Source organism: Centroberyx gerrardi, chromosome 14 (assembly GCF_048128805.1).
Source record: "Centroberyx gerrardi isolate f3 chromosome 14, fCenGer3.hap1.cur.20231027, whole genome shotgun sequence".
NCBI classification, from domain to species: domain Eukaryota; kingdom Metazoa; phylum Chordata; class Actinopteri; order Beryciformes; family Berycidae; genus Centroberyx; species Centroberyx gerrardi.
The window spans coordinates 11,733,737-11,751,095 of NC_136010.1; the positions used below are offsets into that span (position 1 = coordinate 11,733,737).

Below are 17,359 nucleotides of genomic sequence, written 5' to 3' on the forward strand. Positions count from 1 at the left end.
TATATTCTCTCACGACTGTGTGTAAAGTATCTCTGGAAAATGTGCTGCTGGATGTGCGAGAGCTGGGGAAGGGCATGGACCTGATCAGGAGAGAGTGCAGCCTGCATGACCACTCAGTCCTCAAGGGCTTCCTGCAGGCCAGTGACACACAGCTGGACAAGCTGCAGAAGGACGCCAAGACAGCAGAGGTATCGTTCAGCACTGTCCTCCCCTTCAACCTCAAAGTATCAACCGGACAAAATAAAAATAGACATAAAGCAACACCCTTCCCTAGATGCAGCTCATTGAATCCTAATACAGAATGAAGCTTGACTCCTAGCTTGACAATGTTTACAAACACTGCTTTCCACTCTCTTTCCCAATTGTAGGAAGCCTTCAACAATGTGGTGAACTACTTTGGAGAGAGTGCCAAGACGACTCCACCCTCTGTGTTCTTCCCTGTGTTTGTGCGCTTTATCAAGGCCTACAAGGTGAGGATACCGGGCAGAGCCAACGTCTATCTCTCATCACTTCCATACTTATTAGGTGCGGCTGTCTCTTCTGGTCCCTTGGGAAATTCCCGAGAGTTGGCCTGGATGTTGTCCCTCTACCTCAGAGCGGAGCGGGGTAGAGCTCGGGCTGTCTGTGTGCCACAGGACGTGGCGTGTAGTCAGAGGCCAAATAACAGGAAGGGCCAGCTGGGCCTGGCTTTAGAGCAGCAGCTGTGGTGTTTAGACTGGTCCCTGCTCCCCCTGCCTCCCCCCCTTTGACCCCCGGACAGCCTCACCCTGCCCCACCACACAACACACTTCCTGAGATTGTTCTCCGCCTGGATTTATGGGATCTGCTCGAGGAAATGTGCAGCACAAGGATTTCAGTGTGTGTCTGTGTGTGTGTGTGTGTGTGTGTGTACTGTGTGCTTGTGTGTGTAAAAGCATATTTTGTGTACGTATAATGTAGGTATATGTGTGTGTGTGAGACGGTGAAGGAGGGAGGGACAGAGAGAGAGAGAGAGAGAGAGAGAGAGAGAGAGAGAGGATAAATGTATAATGACTGGTTGTGTTCATCAAAGTGTGTGTTCCCTGTCTGTGTTCATCTCCTGATCTATTTCCTCTATTCTAAAAGGGCCACTTTGTTTCCTTTACTTGACTTGGCAAGTGTGTTGAGTTGGATTTATTTGAGCGGCAGTCTCTTGTCGCTGACTGCTCACCATTTTCTCTGCTCCACAGGATGCCGTGGAGGAAAATGAGCTGAGGAAAAAGCAAGAGCAAGCAATGAGAGAGAAGTTACTGGCCCAGGAGGCTAAACAGCACGACCCCAAGGTACAGTCCAAGCATCTGCAACTGGGTTGAATGAAACACAACTTGCTGCATATCAGATGTTTGCTCAGTGCTATATAAGGGTTTGTGGTGTGCCACAAAGCGCAACGAATTGTAACAATGTCTTCTGGTTCAGGTCCAGGCCCAAAAGAAGAGGCTGCAGCAGCAGGAGCTGATCGCAGAGCTGCGCAAGCGGCAAGCCAAAGACCACCGGCCCGTGTATGAGGGCAAGGATGGCACTATTGAGGACATCATCACAGGTGGGCCAGACAGCACCCTAAGCAGCCCCCGTGTGGGTGCCCGCAGTCCCGGCCGCCCCAGGCCTAAGATGACTGTGGTCATTCACTCCTCAGCTCCCTTAAAGTGCACTTTGTGCTACGTGGTCCAGACACCGCCACACCTGGAGCACGGCACATAGCAGCACAGCAACTCATCAGCATATCAGTAGTCAGAAGTCATTCCAATGGCCCGCTGTCTAGTTATGAAATGTGCAACTAAAGCTAATGAGCCTCAAATCTAAATATAAATATGTAGATAGTTATTGTATAGTATCAAACAGTTGGATCTCAAGTATGTCATGAAATACAGTGTATAGGACCCATATCTATTGAGTCCTTGTTCCATTGGAGAAAGAGCAGCATCTACAGCCTCAGGACAGTGCTTCAGCCTCAACTAATTGATGTTTGTCTCGGTCATTAATCAACACTTAAAATGGAAATAATGTAAATGTTGTTTTAATGTCTTTTTTTAATAATGTTGATAATGCTTCTCTGCCTCTACTATAACAGTTAATGACATGATCACCTATGATACCATTCCAACACTATGCTCAGTGGCTCCTTATCCTGTAAGATGGAAACCCTTTAGCTCTGAGGGCTTTACGAGGCTCTCTTCCAGAGAGCCATGCTACATAAACACAGCTCCAGTTTCCTCAGGTTCATTACAGTCCCTGGATGAATTATGAAGGCGGTACACAGTGTGAGCCTTCACCCCGGACAGGCAGTGTCTTAGGTGTGACGTGTTTTCTCTCCCTCCCCCTCCTCCCCCCAGTGCTGAAGAGCGTGCCCTTCACAGCCCGCACTGCTAAACGCGGCTCACGGTTCTTCTGTGAAGCCAACCTCTGTGACGACGCCAACTGCTAGCCCTTCCCCCCTAATGCCAAGGTTGTCCAGGTGTCTCTTGTACGCCTCCTGACCCCACTGTGCATGCAGCATGATCCCCGTCACCCACCCCACCCCCACAACTACTGTGAACTAACCTAGGCCGTCATTGGTTGCCATGTTTGTGTTCTACCTCAAATGACTCCTATCCAGCGTCTGGGGATAGGAGTCAGCCAAACCTCTTTGACCTGCACAAATCTTCATGGAAAAAAATAAATAAATTGTAGAAAGTGTGATCACATATTTTGTGTAAGAAAAATATGGTAACACACTTCACAGTGCAATCAAACATGACTTGATCAAGCGTGAGCATCATGCATGGCAGATGTAAAAAGGTTTAATGCGGCACATTCCTTTGCACTCATTCTTTTCATGAAGCTGAATTGAACGTTTCTAGCGTAAAGAGGTTTGGCTACTCTATTGGTTTTATCAACAGTGCCTTGTTCCATGAGACTAACTTGTTTGGTGTTGGTTTCCGGCTAACATGTTACTCTTCTTTCCTCAACCACCACTGTTTGTTCTACCCCCCTCCAGCTGAACAGAAGATTAATGACAGTATATGCCACTCCTAAGAGAGGGTAAGGAAGGTAGCCTGGCTGAAACCCGGCCCGCTTGGCCCTCCGGCTCCTGTGTGCTGCTACAGTGATGTCAGCTGCTTCAGCTAGTGCTTTGGATGCAAAAAAAAACAAAACAAAAAAGATGCTTTAAAGCACTGAGATTTGCTTTACCACACAACAATCAGAAAGCTAGATTATTGAATGCTGCCACTAGAGTAATGAAGAAGTCAGTTGCAGCATGTTTTTTACGGTTTTAGAGAAATTCAACATTACTTGCCCCATCTTTAAAATCCATCAGAAATTGAATTCAGTTACTTGATTTTCCACCAACTCTTCACTTTAGGGAAGAAGGCTTTGTGGTATTACAGGACAGTCATTGGTTTGTAACGCATAATTATCACCATCATCATCATCATCATCATCATCATCATCTCCACCCCCCTCCTATGTGTTGCATGTTGTCCAGTGTTCATTTACCTCTCACCTGTCAACAGTGTCCGCCATGTTTTGTCTTTGCTAACTGTCAACCGCGGTGTGCTGAATAGCTTTTTGGTCAACAAGCTCTAGCTCCCACCCAGAGAAATAAACAAGGCATAGGTCAAATATACATAAATACAGTCTGTGTCCATAATTACAGACTGCTGAAAGCCTTTCTCTTACCACAGTGGCACAGGCTGTTTAGTTGTCACACATTGTTGCCACGCAAACTAAAGAGCTTGTTGACCATTTCACTGTAACTGTTATAATGTTGGCTATTATTTTACATTTCTACATTATTGGTGTAAGAGGGTTGCCACAACTGAATTCCCAAAGCCTTGGATTTCATTGTTTTGTGTATCATCAGTCAGTTGGAAATGCAAGGTTATGGGAATGTGTCATTCTCTGTTTAGTCTGTACTGTGTAAGCCCTTATTTGACAATTTTACATTTCTAATACACAGTTAACACAGTTTAATATGAATAAATCATTGCGGACTTTCTAGCATTTTTAGAATTTTACGACTTAAGTATACTCTTAACTTTACTAGGCCTATACTTTTATGGCTTAAGTATACTCCTAGCAGTACAAATGAGTAGAAAGATACTAGAGCCTTCATTTGGCCCAAACCTGAGCAGGATGCAGCGAGTTTGAGTTTGCAGTTTGACCTCATAGTCGTCTAACATGTGTGTCCCCCCTGTCTCTCACCCCTCTCTCCACTGCCTACTCACAGATCTCCGAAACCAGCCTTTCCTGCGAGCCGACGCGCTGATCCGGAGCGGTTGGAAGAGACCCTAAACCACTTATTCGTCACTTATACCCCCCTTCCCCGTTATAACCCTCTTCCCTGTGTCCTGATGGTTCTACTCAACCCTGAGGCTGCAGATCACAAAGACTGAAAAAAGGGGGACAGGACAGAGCCAGTGGCCCTTGTTTTAGCTGGGTAATTTATTTATTTATGGAGATCCGTTACAGCCACTCCTAAGTGAGCGGGCATCGTTACAGAAGCACAATGGGGCCGCTCCCTCTCTCACTGCGTAAACGTAGACTTTCCTGGTCTGTTGGCACTGGGAAGCAGACCAGCCGGAGGAACGACTACACGCAGGTGAGGTGAGTGGAGGACTGGCGGACCACAAGCAGGAAGAACGGTGCTTTGACTAACAAGTGCCTGCCAACATGTGGATCTTATTCCCGAGACCATTCATTTCCTCAGATTGCGCCGGCCTGGCAGGACTTAGACTGGGAGGCAGCCCAGAGCAGATGCCAACTCCGCTGCTGGGACGTCTGCCTCGAAGACACTGTGGTTTGCACTCACAAAACCTTCCCCCAAATAACATAGGAGGCTCAGTATAATGAGACATTCGGGGACTTAACATTGACAATTGCTTTTTTAGAAGTAGTTTCAATCATGTATATCTGGGAAGAAAGACCCTTGATTCTACTGGTCCTCTGGACAAGCTAGCCAAACCAAACTCTGTCTTTCATATTTTGCTTAAGAAGTGCCTTTTGTGTAGACAGTATTATTTCCCGTGACTCAGCCATAATTTGTATCGTTTTATGTTTTTCGTTTGTCAAAGATTGTATTTTTATTTCCTTGTACTATAACATTATCCTTAAAATACTGTAAAAAAAATATATATATGCAAAGGTTGAATTTCCAGCTTTAAAGGCATACAGCAGCTAGAAGGTAAAGGGGATGAGAATGAAGATTTCCTTTTTATTTACCCCCCTAGTACCTCAATGTCCTGAAGCTCAATCAAAACGATTACGTAATGACGTAACGACCTGAGAGTCGTTGCGTCTTTGTGCCTTGTTGCAGTAGTTGCTGAAAACTGCATTGTGTCTGAATGTTAAAAGCCTCGACAACACTTTCTGTCTTCGGTGACACGTGGGAAGTGACAAAAGTATGAAGATGATTCCACATGGACTGCTGTTGTAGGGTCAGAGGATGTTGGGTTAACCTGCTCTAGATGTGGTGATGGATGAAGGAGATTTCCATTCTGTTGAGTTTCTATGTTTTAAGCTTTCTTTGCTTCTTGCTTATAGAGATGATTCATTTCCTCTTAATAGCCATTGAGTAAGCAAAGTGATTGTGCACTCGGAGACTTACAATCTGTGTTCCAATATGGCATTTCCATTAAAGGGACCGACCATATTTACACTACTTAATTTGCCTTAACATTGTATGAGACACTATTCTTTTAGTGGACATTTCTATATTAATGTACATTCAAATCAATGAATTGAAGAAATTTACTTTTTAGAGAAAAGCATAAAGTGACGATCCATGGTATTGTCTATTGTTTGAAAGATGACTACATTTCCTCTTTAATAAACAAAATGAACTATGTGACCACAAGCCCCAAAGACTGTCATTATAGCACACGAGTATGAAAGCAATCCCGGGTTATATTTTCATGAAGCAAAAGGTATGACATTCAAACAAACAATTTCTACATGTTCACATTTTATTTCTGAATTTTAATGAGATACTTGATGTTACTCTCTGATGTTAACTCCAGCAAAAAAAAAAAAATATATGAATCATTGTCATTCCTCTCCATCTTTCCAAATGAAGGTCAGAGCCACCATGCATTTCTACTATAAAAATCCATTTAATTTCTTATATCAAAAAGAAATAAAATCATAACAAAACAAACAGAACCACAAACATCCATGTGGGTTTCGCCACCAGAGAATTTCTCCAACTCAAAAAAAAAAAAAAAAAGATTGTTCTAATTTACATGGGTCAGATGAAAATGTAACAGGAGCAGGATTTTAAAAAAACTAATTTGATGAATACTGTTAACGAGTGAGGGGCAAAGCCAGAGTGTTTCCTCTAGGGTGAGAGAGTGTGTGAGTACCATGCGGTGTGATATGGCAGGTATGGCTGATAACCTCGGTTAAAAGCAGCATGGTGAGCAGTGCGTGACACAGAGACCAAGACTTAAAGACTAAAACCAGGCTGACAGAAAGACAGATGGCTAGCGTTAGCAGCAAGGCAAAGGAATTAACAAAGGAATGCTTATCAGGAGGCCGATCACTCCCCCTCCTAGGAATGCACTTAACAATGAGCATTAACCCAAATTACATGAGCATGTAATTACATACAATAAAAAAAAAAAAAAAAAAAGAAAACAAAACTCACAAAGTTCAATTTCCCACAGAAGTACGTACCATCAAACGGGCTCCCTGGCCTTTTCCTGAAAATACATTTACAATCAAAAGACGAGAGACAAAAGCTAGATGCGACCACTCTCAGCTAAGTTATTCGTCGGAGATGGTTTCAGTGATGACCGGAAATTCACAGAGGCTTACTTTGCGTCGATCTCAAAAAAAAGAGCTCTCTAGAACAGTTTCAGAGCAAATCACCCGCTCCGTCCAGAGTGTCCTGCGGTAAACCAAGGCCACAGATATCCATCCCAGACTGCTCATCCTGGAATGTGGGCTTTATTACAATCATCTTCATCTGACACACTCACACACTGCCATTTACTCATTCATTGCTGACACAAAGCATGTCAATTATACATTGACTAAAAAAACCCAAAACAAAAAAAAACAAAAAAAAAACAGTTAAAAAGTACAGACTGTTATTTGTTACTGATGTTTGTATTCCTGGGTATATTTTCAAGACACTTTGTTAATAGGTTTATATATATGCAAATATATATATAACTTTAGTCTGTGCAAGGAGGAAAAAGACAATCACTTGAATGTAGGTCTTTGAGACAACAGAGCGGACATTGTCTGCGATGCCGAGTCCTCCATGTGTACATGTGCAGTTAAACAACTTCTCCTCAGGCCTCCCAGCCTCGGTCTCCCTACAGACCTCCAGCAGCAAACGTACATAATACACACAATGTGACACATTGAACCGAACCAGCATCCAGGAAGCATTCGTAAGTGAGCGCTGACACTTGCCGCCTTCTCCTCTCCAACATCTTTCACGGACAACAAAGACTTGGCAACGTTTTTCTGGTATGGAACAATGTTCTTTTTTCCCTATACAATTCATACAAAAATAAAAAATTAAAATTGTTCCACTGCCGTTTGTATCTCTCTATCTTTTACATTTGCACAGAGGTAGTGGCTATATGGGTGAGAGGGGAGGGAGAGTCGTGAGGAGGAGGTGAGCAAAATTAAAATGAAGAACTGAATAAATGTCTATAAAATGGTTCCTTTTTGTCACCAGAGGATTTCTTTTTTTTTGTCAAAGAACAAAATATAATACTGCAATCACATAAAAAAGTAGTCCTTCATTTTATACATTTTATACAGTGTTCTCGCTTTTTTTTGTTGCTTTTCTTTTCAATTGGTAAAGGCATAAGATGAGAGCTTGTTGGCTCAGCACTGGGTTGGGCTGGGCAGGGCAAGGTTGGCAGAGTTCAATCCGTGCCGAGCTCTATGCCAGCGGGTCACTCATGTCCTCGTCGCCCTGGGACAGCAGCTCCTTCTTTTCATCTGTGCTGGCCAAAGAGTTGCGGCTGTTGTGGGCGCCCATGTACAGGGTGGCATACACGGGGTTGGTGAAGTTGGTAGGCTGCAGAGCGAGGGAAATTATATGGTGACTCAAGGGGCAAATGAAGGGATTTTGCCGAAATGGAAAACGGCATTATACTGTATTCTGCACCTTGTCGCATAAACAAAAGTGCTTTTGGGTGTGTTACCTTGTCTGGGTCCAAAGCAAAGTCTGAATCCAGCAGCTCTCCGGCGTCATCGTCAGGCTCTCCCTCATAGATCTTATAGGCAGGGTTCCCGATCTCCACATTCATGGCTCCATTGGTCATCCTGTGGTGCTGGAAGCCCTTGGCACTGTGAACAGACAAAGACAAGCAAAACTGAGTTACAGCATAAGTTATGGATTTGTTTTAGAAGACATGGGTGCAAAAAAAAAAAAGAGCATAAACTATTATTTGAAGAAACCTCGAGTGAAACAATTCACATGGGACAGAAATGTATCATAACCCAGCATAAACCAGACGATCACTCACCACCAGCTACACACAGTCAAGACAACACATAAGGTTGTCAAATGAGCTTTCTGTCAAAAGGCCATTTGATCACACCCAGCGAATATACTGCAGCATGTCTATTAAGGAGAATGCTGGATGTTCACATTGCAAATATTTGGCTGTTTGCAAGCACATAAACAATAGTCATAGATGCACAGTTATACAGTTTACTACTACTATGAAAGCACATGGCATTAAGCATCAAGTAGGCCTTGCACACAATGTAAACAGGGGAAAGTATGGAGAGGGAAGGGGGGCAAAACAGTTCAATTGACTTTGCATCACCAGCAAAGATATTCCATAGTCAATAGATCCCTGCGTTGCTGGGTGGGAAACCCCGAGGGAGGCAAACAGGAGATGGCAGGCAAGGACAAACAGACAGATTCTACACTGACCAGCAGCATGGACACATGGACTGACAGACAGCATGGCCAATCTGACTGGATATTAGGGAAGGGAGGGGCGGGATCTGGGGGTCATAGGGGCAACAGGTGAATTATGTAACCCTATAAAGTTACCGCAAGCGTTGAGAACGAGATTTGCCCGGCCATAGAGACCTGGGAGACAGGAAATAGATGGTTATCCACGGGAGATGAAAGGTAAGAGAAAAAGAGAGAAGCTAGATAGTACAGGTGTGAGGAACAGACGAGAAATGGAGAAGAGAGTTCGAGTGAGCGGCTTGTTGGCCTCTGAAACCGCTACTCACCCACGCATTCTCCGCTTGTACCACAAGATGGCGCCGACCACCAGCAGTGCCAGTAACAGCAGCAGGAGCACTGGGATGACTACGGAGGCAGTGCCTGCAAGTAAATAACACCAGCAAATAAGACCAAAGGGCACGTTTTGCTCACAACAAGGAATCTAGGTGAGGGGCCGAGAGTGACTTACTTCCACCGGAGCCAGCAGAGTCCACAGGAGCAGCAGTGACGTCACATCTGTATCCACTCCATCCCACAGGACACCTGAACATATGGCAAGTCACAGTTAGGGTTACGAAGAGTGTGTGTGTGTGTGTGTGAGAGAGAGAGACACAGAGAGAGAGAGCAGGTGAATGTGTGTGTGCTTAGTAAGTCTTAAGGTCATATCTTACTTGCACTGAGGCAGCAGCGTGCGAGTGTCAACAGAACATTGTCCATTGGTGCAGAAATCCAAACAGGAGTAGCAGCTGGGCTGGGTCTGACCGTTGGGACAGCTACACAAACACAAACACAAACACACACACATGGTAACAAGATTAAAAATGAATTACACTCTCTAATTGTTGTGTGTATTGCATGTATGTTTCACACCTGGCTTAAATGGCACTTGCAAATACTTTTCATTTGTTTTTATTTAGGTGCTAGATGGGCGTGGAAGATCATCTTGAAGTATTTGAGAGTGAATTTAAACTTACTTGACCTGAATTGCCCTGATGTCATAGACTCTACCCATGTAGTGCTCAGCAGGTTAAAACACATTCTAAGAAATATTTGCACATAACATGTGATCCAGATCTAGTGTGTTTTGTGCAGAGTCCGTTTTCCACGGCATATTTACCTGCATGAAACCTCTCCTAAGGCTGACGTCAAACACTTGCCCGTCCCACAGTACTGACATTTGTCCAGCTCACACTGCTGTCCATGGAACTGATTAGGGCACTGACACACTTTGGTGCCATTGGTGGTCTGTAAGCAGGTTCCACCGTTCTCACAGAACCCTTCACATTTACCTGGGGACCAGAAGGAAAGGTAAAGGTTAAGAGCTGCAAAGTACAGTGATAGTTTCATACAACTACCACCTGTTAGATTATTCTGTAGGTTGCGGGGTATTTTTTCTCAAAATGATTGTAGATGATTTCGAAAAAAAGTGAATTCAGGAATTCGCATTTGTGAGAATTATGTCTGTCTCAGGTCATCAGCAGAGTATGACGCCCGTCAAAACACTGCTGAGTGTGTCTGAACAGTTGGTACAACGACTGACAGTATGTGACAGATTTACATGAGCTATTCTGAGTCTATAAAATGTTTATTTACATTTTGTTACATTTGTGAACATCAAGTAAAACAGACTTGCATTTTGAGGTATGACAGGCTATGAATTTCCCATAAACCTTATTTTCCCATTCACAAGTCAAACGCTTTAAGAAAATATACCCAAAATGTAGGTGGTCAAATAAATTCTGGATCGCATCTTTAAGTGGTGCCGTAACATTGACATTGACGGAGCCACTTACTGTACTGGCACTGGTCTCCCTGGTAGTCTGCTGGGCAGCTACAGGTTGGCTGGTTGCCGGTGTTGACTGAGCAGTTGCCTCCGTTCTGGCAGTAGTCCTGGCAAGTGTGGCGGTTACAGTTGGGCCCGGTGAAACCCTGCAGGCAGCGACAGGTCGGAGTACCTACAAGACAGATCAGGTTGGACTGATGAGTCAAAGAAATCTCTGGTAAACATGAAAGTGAAAGTACGAAGCACATATATCTGTGAGAAGAACTGCACTTGCTTACATAAAGATTACAGCTATGCATCTCAAGATAATTACTCAGGTCTGTAGACCTTAGGTCTTACAGTCAATGCTCGATATGTAACTGGTACAAAGGGTGTGTTAATTAAGAAAGAAATCCTCTTATTATGTTTATGCATTTTTTATGTACAGCAATTCATATCGGATTTATAGATAAAAGTAGAGTAGACAAAGTGCTAGCATAGTCTCAGTGTTGTAAACAGACATGGGGAAGTCACCTGCTTCATGCACTAGTTTCTGAGCTCTCTGCTGCAGCCTTTTGGCCCGTGATTGTGGTTGCTAATGAAACCTCCAGAGAGCCCATCACATTTTGGATTGATTTGGACTCAACACTATAAAAACATGTTCGTTCAGCTGGGATCAGCTGCCCTAACTCCTTACTGGAGCAGTCCTTATTATTTGACTTATCAAATTTGACATTTTCATGTTAAAATCTAGAAACTGTAAGTAATAAAACATCAGAAGTGTTTTGTGTTGTTTTAAAGAAGTGATTTTGAAATTAGAGGCATTCTGCCTATTCCTAACTAGGTGAAGGCTTCCCCACCCACCATGGCTTGACCATGAATCACTGCAAAAACACTGCAAAGATATGTTTTTAGGGTGAAAGAGGAAATTAAACTCGACATATATGTAGAAACTACAGATGGTTTGAAAGTAAATAATTTCTTACTTGCCATGTAAGTAAGTATAAGTGCTCATAACATTGTAAGCTGGATGTTCACAACACATTGAGTCTATGTTAAATCAATGAATCATTGTGTCAGTGTGTTGTGTGTGTTACCTGTGCGGGAGGCAGTGCAGGTGCCTCCGTTCTTGCAGTAGTCCCTGCAGTGGTTGATCTCACACCTCTCTCCGCTGTAGCTGGGCTGGCAGCGACACTTGGCCATCTGACGGGAGTTGAGGAAGCAGCTCCCGCCATTCTGACACTGGATAGTACAGGGGCCTGAGGGGGGAGCTGGGATAACAGGGAGGGAGGGGGGGTTACCATGCTGAAGTTGAACAAACAACAAACATTTGTATTCAGGGTTTGACGTTAACGCCCACCTAGTGCCAAATGGCAGTAAAATTTGTCTTTGGTGGATAAATCAATAAGGTTATAGTTATAGATTTTAGTTATATACAGTGTAGCTTTTGCCTGTTCTCAAACCTTGTCCCTGCTGGCCACCGTACACTCTCTCGGACTGTGAGCAAATCAAATCAAAGCAAAACAATGGCTCTGTATCGAACAGCCTTCTGATAAAACAGTAAGAAAGCGGTAGCATCTAAACTTCACCAAATGTTGACATATTTCTATAAAAAATTGCATACTTCAATGAAAACTATTTGTTTATTCCTTTGATTGGTAAAAATAATTCTTGGCAGGTACATTTTTTTTAGTTTACCCAAGTCAAAAAAAAAAAATGTGGTACTCTGGTAGTATTTGCAATTACTATTTAAGGCGAGTCTGTATGTACAGGTACAAAGGCACACAAATGCACAGGTACACGTGTGAACCATCTGCACCTGGTGTGTAATTGTGTGTGTGTGTGTGTGTGTGTGCGTGCGTGTGTGCTTACAGAATGGTGACTGTGTGGGAACCGGCCTCTCCACGCAGGTTCCGTTGTCTGCCACATAGTTGTTGGGGCAGGTACACACCGGTCCACTGGGGCTGAGCAGACACAGCCACTCACACTTCTTCCTGTCACACGGGTTGGTCACTGGAGCAGAGAGAGACAAGACATCCAGTCAGAAAAACTACATGGTATATGTAAAAACAAAAAACCTGCAGCATCTTAAAACTCTGCATATGATGTGTGTATATGTCTTCGGAATCTATGCATCTCTTGTATTTTTTGTGGCCGCAAAACTATACAAGGTAACAGCAGACTATATTAGAAATGAGTCTAAGAACAGCATGTTGTTTGATATTTGACACTCACTCTCCGGCTGCTTGTAGCGATGGTAGAGCACGATGTCTGTAGCGTGGTTGATGCCTGTAGTGAGATTCTCCATGGAGCCCTTGCCAAACTTGTTGACCCGGAAGACAAAGTTATTGATATACGTGACTCCATATATGTAGTCCTCAAAGATATCTATGCTGAATGGATGGAGAAGGTCTGAAAGAGGGAAAATAAACACAGGGAAAGTGTTAACGTCCATGTCCCAAATCAGGTTTTCAAACATTTACGTTTCACATTTTTCCTTCCCTCTTCGATACAGATCCAAGAAACAAGTGTGGAGAGAACTCAACTGTTTTTGAGGCCGGAGACGGCAATGACAGGATCGGAGCCGTCCAGACGAACGCTACCGATGACTGAGAGTTTAGCATCTGCCCAGTACAGACGCTCGTTGAAGTAGTCCACTGCCAGACCTGTAGAGACAGAATAGAAAAGGGCTTGCAGATAAAGATATGAGCTCCCGGGTGTGAATGTGTGTAAATGTGTGAATGTGAAGCAGGGCGAACTGACTTCCAAAACAAATGCCTACAATGGTAATGCCATACTGACCTGTGGGCCACTGGATGTTCTCATGCACCAGAGTCTGTCTCAGAGTGCCATCCATGGCAGCAGTCTCAATTTTAGGGTGGTTTCCCCAGTCTGCCCAGTACATGGTACTGAAGGGAAACACACATCAGTGGGACGCACACAGTCAAACATTTTATATGATTGTTGCAGCTGCACACACACACACACACACACACACACCACTGATGAGTCCTCTCTCTTACCCTCTCTGTGGATCCACTACGATGGCGTAAGGCTCGTCGATCATGCCAGAGATGAGGGTCTTGCAGTTCTGGCCCGACATCTGAGCCACTTCGATCACATCTCGGCCAGAATCGGTCCAGTACAGGTTACCAGCCACCCAGTCCACGGCTATCCCACGAGGCATCTTCAGCTCTTGGATCTGGACACAGGAGGAGAGAGGGATTTAGTTAGTGTTTGAGTGAATATTTATGTGTGTGTATCCTCTCACCTATCTGAAGGGCCTCTTTTTCCTGTTTTCCTTGTTTGTGTTCTTGGCATTTGACAAGCCTCACCTGCAGGTTAGTGACCCGGCCCTCGCTCTGCCGTCGGTTGCGGTGGGAGTTGGAGGAGGGTCCCGAGGAGGAGGACGTGGACGGTCCTGGAAGCTCGTAGGAGGAGATGCGTCCCGTGTGCCAGTTGGTCCAGAAGATGCGGTTGGTCTTGATGTGCAGGTCCATCGCATCTATACGCACGCTGGCGTCGCCCTGGAAGGTCTGCTCATAGCGCCAGTTGGGCATGCCAGGGTCCAGGCTGCGAATCTCGTTGTCATCGGCTATGTAGAGAATCTGTCGACTGCTGTTCATGCCTGGATGGAAGACAGAAATGGAGAGGGTGAGGAGGAAAGGCCTTTAAAGTTCATAATGAGACGCTTAAATTCACATAGAATAAAGAACAAGTAATGTATACAAGACAGATATAGTTATGGTCCTTACTGTCAGCCTTGCAGGTGTCATTGATCCTGGTGAAGTATTTGTGGCAGCTGCACTTGTAGGAGCCTTTGGTGTTGTTGCAGACATGGGAACACACTCCAAACTGCTGACACTCATTCTTATCTGAGCAAGGGAGAGAAGAGGGGGAAAACACATCAGACAGAAAAATATGAGACGACTGATGCTAATGAAGGTTTCCAGGTCTTTTTTCTATGTTTCTTTCTTGTATGTCTACACAGCTGGCCTCCTTTCTAGTAGGTCTTGAGTTAAGAGCACAACGGTTCCTTGATAGTTTAAACTATGAGAAAAACAACTGTGGGTGTGTACCTCCACAGGTGTGGTGTCCTGTCTTCTGGAAGCCCGGCTTGCAGGAGCAGAAGGAGTCAGTGCCATTGGTGACACAGTGAGCCTCGTCTCCGTCGCCACACTGAGTCCTGTTACTCCTACAGTCATTCAGCTTGGTGTCTAGATATGGATACACAAAAAAGATCGATTTTAACAGGACTGAAATAGACAGAAAGTATGACATGAGCTCAAAGTTGAATCAGTGCAGTTGAAGTCGAAGTGATTCTAAGCCTTCTGTGCTATTCAGTAGAGACCACAGATCTGTAATGTAGTTGATTAAATGTGAAAGTTGAGGCACCTGTCTTGCAGTTGATCTCATCTGAGCCGTAGTCCTCACAGTCGTTGAAGAAGTTACAGCGCAAGGTGGAGCTGATGCACTTGCCGTTGGCACACAGGAACTCATCCTTCTCACAAGTGGGCACAGCTGGAGGGGCCTCTGTAGACACACACACACACACACACACACACACACAGGTCAGCAATCCCATTAATGAAAGTCAGAAAAGTGGGGAATGTCATAGCTAAACAGCTCCACGGCTTACGGCAGTTCAGTTCATCCGAGTTGTCGCCACAGTTATTGACGGCGTCACATCTCTTGGATATTTGAAGACATACGCGGTCATTTTGGCAGCGGAAAGCCCTGGTGGGTGGGCACTGGAACCTCCCTAAGAGCAGAAGAGAGAAAGAAGACAAGGAGGAGCAAAGAGGGTAGAAGAGGCAGAAAACAGGTCAGGAGAAGCTTTGTGACCAACGAAAGGTGGAGACAGAAAGCGATTCACATGTGTAAGATTCATATGTGTGCACTCACTGCACTCGTCAGGATTCTCGTCAGAGTTGTCCCCGCAGTCGTCCTCCCCGTCACACTTCCAGGCAAGAGGTTTACACAAGGTGTTGTTACACTGGAACTCATCCAGGGGGCAGTGACGCCCAGCTGAGAAACACAGGGGGGATTGTTACTGTAACTGTGTGTTCATATAAAACCTGATACATCTCCGTTTTATGGCATTTAGGGGATTCGGTGTAACTAGCCCACTGTATGGCCTTTCTGTCCCATATGGGAAATTTACTTTGCAGACAGGGTTAACAATAAAAACACACAATTTGACACACAGTAAAAATCACAACAGCATGTACCATACAGACAGACACAGATACACACACTCACCGGCACTGCCACACTTCTCTTCGTCACTGCCATCCATGCAGTCAGCGTCGGCGTCACACCGCCAGCGGATGGGGATACAATGTCCGTTCTTACACTGGAACTGGTCGTTGTCACACTTGAGATCACAGCCATGCTGAAGAAAAAAACACAGCCAGCAGTCAAGCAAGGATCAGCATTCATACTGCTGAGTTAGTACTGATCATACCACTGAACTAGTCTCCCATTAAATATCACTTATTAAAAGACGTTCTAACACTCAAAACTATTAAAGATGAGTGTGTGTTTCTGCACCTCATCAGACCCGTCAGCACAGTCATGGTCTCCATCGCACTTCCACCTCCCGGCAATACAGCGGCCGTTGGTGCAGGCAAACTCACTTTCTGAGCACTGCCGCGGCACTGCAGGAGAAAAACAAAAACACATCATTCATGAAGAAGACAATACTGGTACACACTCCCAAAAGGGAGCTATAATGGATATTCTAGACATTGCCACAAGACTCGTCACAAGGGATGGAACAAGCATGGGGTAGATTACAGACACTGCAGGAGGTCAAATGAGGTCCAAGGGGAGCTCCATACAAGTCTAAAACTTAACAATGGTATTTTAATGAGCATGCACTATGTATACATCTGTATCATTTGTGGTAATAATCAAAATGGAAATTAAAATAGGTTTTGCACAGTGGCATCTAGTGGCAAAAGGAGAACGCTACAATACTGTCACAAAACAAATCTATTTGGAGCTCTGCTTGCAACCTCTCAGTTTGGTGGGGATAACGGGACAGGAGCATGTGCAGGTAATGGCTGAGATGGAGACAGGATGCAGTAGGGGGCACAGCAGAGAGGTGACACACAGAATATGGGAGGGGTTTACATATGAAGGTGGAGAGACCTACCTCTGGCTCATGCCAACAGGACAGTATGAAATGAAACAAATACCAGATGAGGTGAGATGCGTCAGAAATGTCAGTGAATGGAAATGTGTTTGGTGAAAAACACAATAATCTAGTGTGAAAGTTAGGGCAACAAGTTAGCATTGACAAGTGACTTAGTATGCACAATGGACAAGTGTGTTATCAATGGACAAGACATGAGTATGACTGCAAGTAACAGTGGACAAGGTGAGATAACAGTGTGCAGCAATGGAGACGTCGTTCCAAAGCTGAAAGTGACACTCACCGCACTTGTCTTCGTCTGAGTTGTCCCCACAGTCGTTGTCATAGTCACACTGCCAGCGGCCCGGCACACAGCGGTTGTTCTTACATCTGAACTGGTAGGGCTCACATGTCCTTTCAGCTGCACAAAACACAGCAAATGTTAGTTCAATAAGAGAATATACAAATGACAACACCATAGCACAAAAAACACATTTGAAAAGATCAACAAAACAATCTACTGTATATTCAT

At 44.5% G+C, this 17,359-nt stretch overlaps 2 protein-coding genes across 6 annotated transcripts in view; one reads left to right on the plus strand and one right to left on the minus strand.

The window, feature by feature from the left end:
* Positions 1 to 5,851, plus strand: part of fmnl3 (formin-like 3) — a 30,265-nt gene extending 24,414 nt beyond the window's left edge. For 2 of the 5 annotated variants that reach the window (XM_071906766.2, XM_071906769.2), the window contains 6 exons: positions 28 to 188; positions 369 to 470; positions 1,209 to 1,301; positions 1,435 to 1,558; positions 2,349 to 2,461; positions 4,226 to 5,851. In XM_071906766.2, coding sequence (XP_071762867.1) covers positions 28 to 188; positions 369 to 470; positions 1,209 to 1,301; positions 1,435 to 1,558; positions 2,349 to 2,440 — 572 coding nt within the window. In that variant the 3' untranslated portion in view covers positions 2,441 to 2,461; positions 4,226 to 5,851. Of the gene's footprint in view, positions 1 to 27; positions 189 to 368; positions 471 to 1,208; positions 1,302 to 1,434; positions 1,559 to 2,348; positions 2,462 to 2,992; positions 3,046 to 4,225 lie in introns of all 5 variants that reach the window. The other 3 variants (XM_078288220.1, XM_078288219.1, XM_071906767.2) reach the window with 3 other exon arrangements.
* Positions 5,709 to 17,359, minus strand: part of lrp1ab (low density lipoprotein receptor-related protein 1Ab) — a 90,457-nt gene continuing 78,806 nt past the window's right edge. The window contains exons 68-89 of the mRNA XM_078288221.1: positions 17,132 to 17,248; positions 16,242 to 16,348; positions 15,951 to 16,083; positions 15,594 to 15,716; positions 15,328 to 15,450; positions 15,084 to 15,221; positions 14,768 to 14,905; positions 14,444 to 14,563; positions 14,024 to 14,316; positions 13,712 to 13,890; positions 13,491 to 13,597; positions 13,235 to 13,354; positions 12,924 to 13,100; positions 12,561 to 12,701; positions 11,786 to 11,959; positions 10,720 to 10,881; positions 10,044 to 10,215; positions 9,598 to 9,699; positions 9,396 to 9,469; positions 9,214 to 9,307; positions 8,163 to 8,307; positions 5,709 to 8,035 (exon numbers count right to left, since the gene is read on the minus strand). Of these exons, the coding sequence (XP_078144347.1) occupies positions 7,898 to 8,035; positions 8,163 to 8,307; positions 9,214 to 9,307; positions 9,396 to 9,469; positions 9,598 to 9,699; positions 10,044 to 10,215; positions 10,720 to 10,881; positions 11,786 to 11,959; positions 12,561 to 12,701; positions 12,924 to 13,100; positions 13,235 to 13,354; positions 13,491 to 13,597; positions 13,712 to 13,890; positions 14,024 to 14,316; positions 14,444 to 14,563; positions 14,768 to 14,905; positions 15,084 to 15,221; positions 15,328 to 15,450; positions 15,594 to 15,716; positions 15,951 to 16,083; positions 16,242 to 16,348; positions 17,132 to 17,248 (3,077 nt within the window). The 3' untranslated portion in view covers positions 5,709 to 7,897. The remainder of the gene's footprint in view (positions 8,036 to 8,162; positions 8,308 to 9,213; positions 9,308 to 9,395; positions 9,470 to 9,597; positions 9,700 to 10,043; positions 10,216 to 10,719; positions 10,882 to 11,785; positions 11,960 to 12,560; positions 12,702 to 12,923; positions 13,101 to 13,234; positions 13,355 to 13,490; positions 13,598 to 13,711; positions 13,891 to 14,023; positions 14,317 to 14,443; positions 14,564 to 14,767; positions 14,906 to 15,083; positions 15,222 to 15,327; positions 15,451 to 15,593; positions 15,717 to 15,950; positions 16,084 to 16,241; positions 16,349 to 17,131; positions 17,249 to 17,359) is intronic.